Source organism: Aplysia californica, unplaced genomic scaffold (assembly GCF_000002075.1).
Source record: "Aplysia californica isolate F4 #8 unplaced genomic scaffold, AplCal3.0 scaffold00744, whole genome shotgun sequence".
Taxonomy (NCBI): Eukaryota; Metazoa; Mollusca; class Gastropoda; order Aplysiida; family Aplysiidae; genus Aplysia; species Aplysia californica.
Window position 1 is genome coordinate 177,564 of NW_004798014.1, and position 8,280 is coordinate 185,843.

Consider the following 8,280-nt stretch of genomic DNA (forward strand, 5'->3'; position numbering starts at 1 on the left):
ACAAAAAGAAATTTATTTTACCATCTATGAAACTTAAAACAATGGTTGAAAGGGCATTTGAATACCAAGGCCCCAAGATCTGGAATGCTTTAACAAGTACGTTGAGAGAAATCAAATCTTTTGATTCATTCAAATGTCAGCTGAAGTCGTTTCTGTTTTTAAATTAATAAGATGAATATTTGGAATAATTTTCTTTAGTCAGAACACAACGTTTCATGTTACTGTTGTATGTTGTACTATATTGTAAAGCGCTCAGAGCCTGTGTACTTTATTCGGGGTTGAGCGCTTTATAAATGTCATTTATTATTATTATTAAATAGATGTTTACAAAACATGTAATACTATCTCGAGAGAGAGAAAACAGAGAGGAAGGAAGAGAGAGAGAGAGAAAACAGAGAGGAAGGAAGAGAGAGAGAGAGAGAGAGAGAGAGAGAGAGAGAAAACAGAGAGGAAGGAAGAGGGAGAGAGAGAGAAAACAGAGGAAGGAAGAGAGAGAGAGAGAGAAAACAGAGGAAGGAAGAGAGAGAGAGAGGGGGAGACACACAGACACACATCATGCATACAAGTGTGAATAGCCTCTAAATATATTTATTTTTTAATACTTAGCATGTTACACACACACACAAATCACACAACATACACATTGGATGAAACGATGTGAGGATAGCTTTATTGGTTGAGTTTGTCAGAAGTAGACTTGACTATGACTTTGTACATGTAGTTACATTATAAACAAAAATCTCCATAGCCTCACAACGATATTCTCTCTGTCTCTGAACACGCACAAATCACACAACCTACACATTGGATAAAACAATATGAAAGCTAAAAGAGCAAATAAAAAGTGAATGACCCAGGACATATTAAAACTAATGGAAGAGACAAGACAGTCAAAATCAAACATGGAAAAGTACATCTTTAGCTATGGTCAACACCCAAAGGCTATAGTATTTGGTCTAATGCTTGCTTTTCTGCACCAAAGGGTGTGACATCACAGCATTTTGAAAACCAATTTCATCTTATGTAAATCTCATGGGTCTCAACTCAGAATTCTAAAAAAAGGAGGAACTTTCCGGGTGATCGCCACAGAAGCCCATTTTCGCGAAACACCCATTATTATATACTGTTGAACCCTAGAATGCTGAAATGAAAACCATCAATTTATCAAAGCAAGGTTATTTCACATCATTTTCAGGGTTTGGCAGATAATTTCAAGTAAGAGTCACGTACCAAATTTACAATCTTGATTACGTACAGAAAGTAGTGGCGCCTGGGGTCTTGTGTGACTTAATATTTTCCCTTCATCATATTCGCCTGCATATAAACTATAAAACAATGAATCTTGCTTTGAGCCTAGAACCAGAATATCGACTGTCATGATTCATATCATAGGCCTATATAATAAACGTGAAAGACAAAAATTAATGCTCTAACTCAAAGTACAGAAGAATAGCCCAAGTAGACCTATTCAGTGTGAGAGGTGTAAGAATTGTGGGAGGGCAAGATGCAGTGATACTGAAAATCTGCGAATCTTGTACAGAAAGCTAAAATATACTGCCACCAATCCAATGAAACGCAAACACTTAGGCCGTTTTCACTCAAGGCCTGCACCCACGCACACTTTACTTAGCTGAGAGCTGTAGTTGTCATCAAAATTCTAAACATTAAACATATTTGCTTCCCGTTTCAGTTGTTTTGTCCTCTGGTGTTTCGTCCAGCCCTTTCCCTATCCCAGAGTGCGTCTTTTTAAAAAAAATCAATAACATCTGAGTCCTGTACTTCGCAGCGCTCAGAACGCGCGCAGTTTCATTGACCCGCCACAATGGCGAGCCCGACAAGACGCTTGTATAACTTTCTTTTCTTCATGTTGCCCTTATAAGTGACGACACAGTGACAAATATCGATTTACTTTCATGGCAACACCACGTTTGTAATCCGAACCTGCATGTTACAATAATAATTATTATAATTGTTGCGTTATCAGACAATTACTGACAAATTTCTTGGTGGTAACGAAAGCGAAAGGGAAGGCTCTGTTATGAAATTTAGTGGGTGTCATGCTGGCATGCTGGACTATAGTGCGGTTGACCCTAGTGCGCCCTCTTCGAAAAAGCGCAAACTTTGCGAACAGAGTTACCCTATTACCCTACTTGTGTGAAAAACAATAAACGTGACACTCTTTTTGGCTGAGTGAACTATCTCTTGAACTTTCCGGTTACCGTGTACGTAGACCCTGAGGCTACGCGCCCAGTTACCGTGTACGTAGACACTCCGTTAAAGAAATTATAATGATTCTGTTTATTTAAACAAACAAAATTGATCTTGTATCTAAAATCCCGTCTAGTCATATAGATCTAGATCTAGTAGCCTATATAGTTAGGCCTATAGCTTGCTGTTTATTTCTTGTTGTTGTAATTTGCGATCAATTTAACTGATATGTCGCGACTTCAGTGCTTTCTTGTCGTATCTTCATTTTTGTAAGCAGTGAAAATGTGACTAATTCTTATGCTCACTCTTTGTTATGAACTCGTGTCGATAGTTGTGGACACTTTTCTTCTAGCACCCAACATAATTCTAAATTGGAGGAATTGGGGCAGTTTGTGTCTGAAAACCTATCGTCTGTATCAATGGAAGTGGCACAAAGTAGTAAAGTTGTGGGAATTTTTTTCCAAGACAAACAGATGAGAGAGATATTTGCAAATCTGCACGACAAATTATTAGTAATAGACAGGTGGCGCGACGCTGGAGAATACCTTCTGATGTATTGACTGGCGCGATGCCGGAGAATAGCCTCTTGCAAAAGTAAAATATCTGTATATGACTAGAATATATATATATATATATATATATATATATATATATTGGATGGATGGATGGATGGATGGATGGATGGATGGATGGATGGATGGATGGATGTATGTATGTATGTATGTATGTATGTATGTATGTATGTATGTATGTATGTATGTACTGTCCGCATTCTCTGGTTTTGGCCCCAAGAGAACTGGGACTGGATCGATACTGACTTAAATAGCCAACTTGGTATCGATGTTTTATCTGAAGAAAGAGAGCGAGAGATGTGCTGCTTCTATTTTTCAGTACAAAATTAAAACGAAGTGGCTAGCCGTACTTAGATGTAGGTTTGGCCCTATCGACTCGACGAACCTGTTGAGTACACAGGTCTCATTAGATCTAGATCTAGTAATTATTCAGGTTTGAATAATGCAAGTCAGCAAGGCACATTTTGGTTTTTGTCTGAAATACAAATACTTTAGGCTCTGAAAAATAAAAATTTCATTTACAATTCAGCCATCAAGTATGGCTAGCCTGACAGTACGGCTCTAGCCGTCCTTAAGTACGGCTAGCCTAGCCGTCTAGCCGTACTAGACTACCAGTCTAGCCATACTTATCTTAGGCCCTATTAACATTAGAAAACAGGAGGTTTAAAATACATGCACTGTCATTATTTTAAGGCACCTGGTTTAGTATCAAATACAAATACTTTAGGTACTGCAAACTACAATTCAGTATGCCTTTTTTTATGGTCAGTCTAGCCATCAAATTAAGAATAAGTACGGCTAGCCTCTTCCAAATTAAAATTAGGAGTAGATCTGTGCTGCTTCTATTTTTCAGTACGAAATTAATTAAAAGGCCGGCTCTATTTCTCCGAACATTCGGAAAAATAAACTTGAACTCTATTTCTCTGAAAGGTTTCCGTTCTCGAGATTTGTTGATAAAAGCGAATAGAGTGGCCTGTGTGTGTGAGAGTGAGTGTGCATGTGTGTTTGTAAGGTGTGGGGGGTAGGGATTTTTTTTTTTTTACCTGAAGGATTTTAGTTTTTGTTGGGTGACTAAATGCAAAATAGGTTACTGCCAAGGTCGAGCAGTCATGTTTTCTCGCAGTACCTTTTGAAGGTATTTTCAAATGAAGTATAGTCCGGGAACGTTGCCCAGACCACAACTGAAGTATCTGAATATTCAGACATTTAAAAATCTCTAGCTCTTGAAATTGAATTTGATGCAAAAAATGCTTCTTCCCAGTCCTCGCAGAATGAAGAAAGGATGACGCCTAAATCTTGTAAATAACCCGAAAAATCTCGAGATCGGAAACCGTTCGGAGAATTAGAGTTCAACTTATTTTCGCGAATGTTTGGAGAAATAGTCACTTCGAAATTAAAATGAGGAGTAGATCTAGATCTAGATTATCTAGATTTAGTAGGAGGGCCTAATAGAGGTAAAAGTCAAAAGTGCATTTTAGGTGCGTAAATTATGAGACTCACTACTCGGTGCAACTTTTAAGACTTAAGTTAAGAATCTGGGTCCCGTCTGTTTAGACTTGGCATCATCGACACAGACTACTGGATATTGATACTGATTTAAAGAACGAAGCGACTATTTCTACGAACGTAACGAATTGCATGCTCGCGTCTCGTTACGTTCGTACACGAATGAGTCAAGCTAGTGGAGTCTAGATGCCTCCAATTTTTTTTTCCTAAATTCCTCTTTTTTTTTTGAGGAGGATTTCAGGGAAATATGATATTTCTCTCTTCTTTTTTTTTCTTAAAAATCATTGGGAGGTTGACAGGTCTACATAGTAGGCAGTCTGAAGACGTATAATCTAAGGACACCCATACTAGATCTAGATCTAGTAGATCTAGATCTACTATTACTAGCCAGGAAGATCACATTCTTTTTGGCCCAATTTTAAGACTTTAAATTTTGTTCTCTTGTTAATTACAAGGCCCCACTCAAAAGCCTGATTTTTGCATGATTCATTTTCAGGACATGGAGAGTGAAGATTCGGATGTTGAGATGGCTTCTGCAAAGAAACTGGCTACTCTAAAAACTAAAAAAAAGTCTGGAGGATTCCAGTCATTGGGTATGGATATGTAGATTAGTTGAATCTGAACACTCCCTTTGTGAACTTTTTATCACCAAAAAAAGCCAACTGTTCTTGTTGAGTTACTTGTCATAGAAGTATACAAGTTGTGAAAAAAACAAAAAAGCTGGTCTTTGATGCTGTCCATGAAAATTTTCAATAATACAATTACACATGCCATGTTTCGTCAATGTTTAGGATGTCAATACGGAATGCCCATTGGGGGTGGGGTGGGTCGGGTCGGGGGCGATCGCCCCACTCGTTGCCTGAAACATTGACTAGTCAAGCGCGATCGGCTTATGCCACGATAGCCGCTTTGCGCCCTCAATCTGGCTAGCAAACCGACCCGACCTGACCCGATCCCCCAATGGGCACCCCGTAAAAGACTTTGAATTAAAATTGTAAGTGATGCAATGCACTCGTTGTGGTACAGAGAATGAATAGGTCACACTAAAATGTCTGTGACTTGCTTACGTTCTTAAATGAGAATAATAATGCTGCCCGACCTAGTTATGAGAGATATAAGAATTGTCTGGTATTTGAAAAAGAATATGTTCTCACACAGCCAACAATGTTGCTGATGTCTGACTTTGCCTTGTAGCTTTTTCAGTGGACTCACATTGTTATCATTGTTCACTTCTTTTTCTTCTATTGCTGGCCTCCTGCCGCCTGCAGTCTGATATATATGTGATGACCCTATTGGGTTTGGTCCCCATAGTACATCTGGTGTGGGCAGGGTATTGCCTTGCAGCAGGGGTTTGCGGTACAGGTTCATTGTTCACTTGTGGTTAATTGTTTGAATTTGCTGATAATGGACCTCTAGAGGGATCAAATTTTGGTGTTATTTTATTCAAAATGTATAACAGCCTTATCTAGGAGATTGCGATTGATAGAAATGGGATGACAACCGCTGTTTACTTGCTGGGGGGGTGCCCTTTTTAAATTTTTTCCTTTTATCCATTTCTCCCTAAAAGCCAGATGGCTCAGCAATACTTAAGTCTCCATTTGAATGATACAACTGTGTATATATATATATATATATATATATATATATTTATATAAGCTTTGCCCTGTTGACAATAAAGTGTTAATCCAAATGCATGTTCATGGTTTGTATTGTGTTAAAGTTACTACCAATAGAGAGTGTTTCTGGGGTCAACTTATTTGATAGCCAGAGCAGGAAGACATTTTGCTCATTGTGGTTTTTTTTACTGTCTCAGGTTTGTCTCATGGGGTCCTTAAAGGTGTTCTCCGGCGAGGGTATAAAGTGCCTACCCCTATCCAGAGGAAGGTAAGTGTGCTTTGAATGAATGTAAAAAAAAAAATCGTTCTTTTTATCAGTTCTTGAGCTGTTGTTTACTTTTACTAGTTGTCCATTAAGGACAAATTTAACACTATCTTTTTTTTTTGGGTGCTCAGTCTGACAGCTCATAATTCAAAGCTTTTGGAAGTAATGTGGTTGGAATAGTTTTCTTCATTTCGTTTTCAGATCTTGTATTGTGTCATAATCTTTTAGTAATATGTGACTGAAGTTTTCATCTAGGGGGCTCTCGTGGCCTAGAGGTTAAGGTGTTGGCCTCTCATTCAAATTTCCCGGGTTCCTATCCGTGAAGCGAGCGAAAAATTTTCTTCTTTAAAATTGTCTCCTTTCACCTCCTTTCCTGCTCTCTAACAATGTTCTGTCGTCTGCTTTGGTCTCCTTTTTCTGCCCCCAATCCCTCATTCCTTTGCCCCCTCCTGTGGGCTCCTGACTCTTTTTTCAGCCTTTCTACTGCTACTCCTTGGCTGCTCCTTCTTACTTCTGTTTCAGCCACACCCCTGATCTTCTGGTTAGAAAGATCTACACCTGGCCTTCTAAACAAGGGTGAAAAATCTCGGAGGGCCTGTGTGCAAGTTGCGCACATTCAAGATCCCTTTGTGGTCTAAAATTGATAAGAGTAGACTTCGGCCGCCACCCAAGCAAAATTCAAACTTTCTTTCCTACCAACTGAAAAAGTTTAATGTGTCCCCCGCCCTCATATGACCGTATGCAGTTGGGAGTACCATAAAACACTTACCAAAAAAAAAAAAAAGAAGTATTCATCTTTTAATTTTCATTTCTTTATTTTTGCCTCCAAAAGTGACTATTGCATTGTCATGTTTTTGTTATAATTTGTTGATCTTTTGTCTATTTATTGTAAAATGGGATTTCATCTAATCTGTTTACATTAGTAAATGCCATAGTGGAAAAAAGTCGCAAATAAGAAGAATAAAAAACTCTTTTCTTTTCTTTTTTTCTTTTTCAGACCATTCCGTTGATCCTGGAGGGCAAGGACGTGGTGGCCATGGCAAGAACAGGCAGTGGTAAAACTGCAGCCTTCCTGATTCCTTTGTTTGAGAGACTGAAAGTGAGATCCTCAACAGGAGCGCGAGCCATCGTGATGTCGCCGACCCGTGAACTGGCGCTGCAGACCCTCAAGTTTGCCAAGGAGGTGAGTCGTTGTTGGTTCTTCGTTCAAAGAATATTGCATTGGTTACATATCGCGACCTCAGTGCATTCTTGTTGTATCTCCTTTTTTTTTAACAGTGAAAACAGTACATAACGAAGAGTGAGCTTAAGAAGAAGTCACATTTTCAATGTTAAAAAAAATGGAGATAGGACTTGTAAGAAAGCAGTGAGGTCACGATATGAGGTGCTGAGATGCAAAACCTGCTACATCCATTTTAGTGCTTTTAAGAAAATCATTTTTTTTAAATGCTGCTATACGCACGCAATGCATAAAAGGAAGATTTTTTAATGGCTTTATGAAAGATGTGTTGGGTTTTGGCCGATAACACTTTGTGCCTCTGATAGCTGGTAACAATGTGCATGTATAAGCAAAAAATCTGGTATGTTCCAAAATGTTGCTTAGCTGGTTTTGCATCTCACCCCCTCATATGGTATGGATACGCTGAGAAATTCAAGGGTCTCAATATTCCGCTGTTTAGCGGATTTCCGCTAGCTAAACTCCGCTACCGCCATTTCCTCCACTAGACAATCAGAAAGAGAGTTGCTGGGAGCAGAGTGACTGCCAGGCCTCGGGAATTACCCGGGAATTTGAAAAAAATCGCAGAGACACGGGAAAGTCAGACCTGCCACTCATCCCGATTTAGTCGGGATATCCCGATTTTTTGCTCCAAATCTCAAGCATCCTGATTTTCCCGATTTCGATCACGTGTATCCCGATTTTTTGTCCCAGTCTGCTGTTGTGTCGGATTTTTATTAAAACGTACTCTGCCTTCTCCTTTATCGCGGGAAGCACCCGTTGAACTTTTTGTCAGTAGGAACTCGGAGCACTATTTCCCGAAATATCGATGCCGCAATTAGTAGTTGACTCGCCCCAAGTTGTGTGTGATCTTTGCCCGCACTCAGAATTCTCCGA

General features: G+C 39.2%; 1 protein-coding gene across 1 annotated transcript in view; it reads left to right on the forward strand.

The window, feature by feature from the left end:
- The window catches only part of LOC101860606 (ATP-dependent RNA helicase DDX54), a 34,023-nt gene that overhangs the window by 3,011 nt on the left and 22,732 nt on the right, over positions 1-8,280 (forward strand). The window contains exons 2-4 of the mRNA XM_005109042.3: positions 4,783-4,879; positions 6,100-6,170; positions 7,165-7,350. Coding sequence (XP_005109099.1) covers positions 4,783-4,879; positions 6,100-6,170; positions 7,165-7,350 — 354 coding nt within the window. The remainder of the gene's footprint in view (positions 1-4,782; positions 4,880-6,099; positions 6,171-7,164; positions 7,351-8,280) is intronic.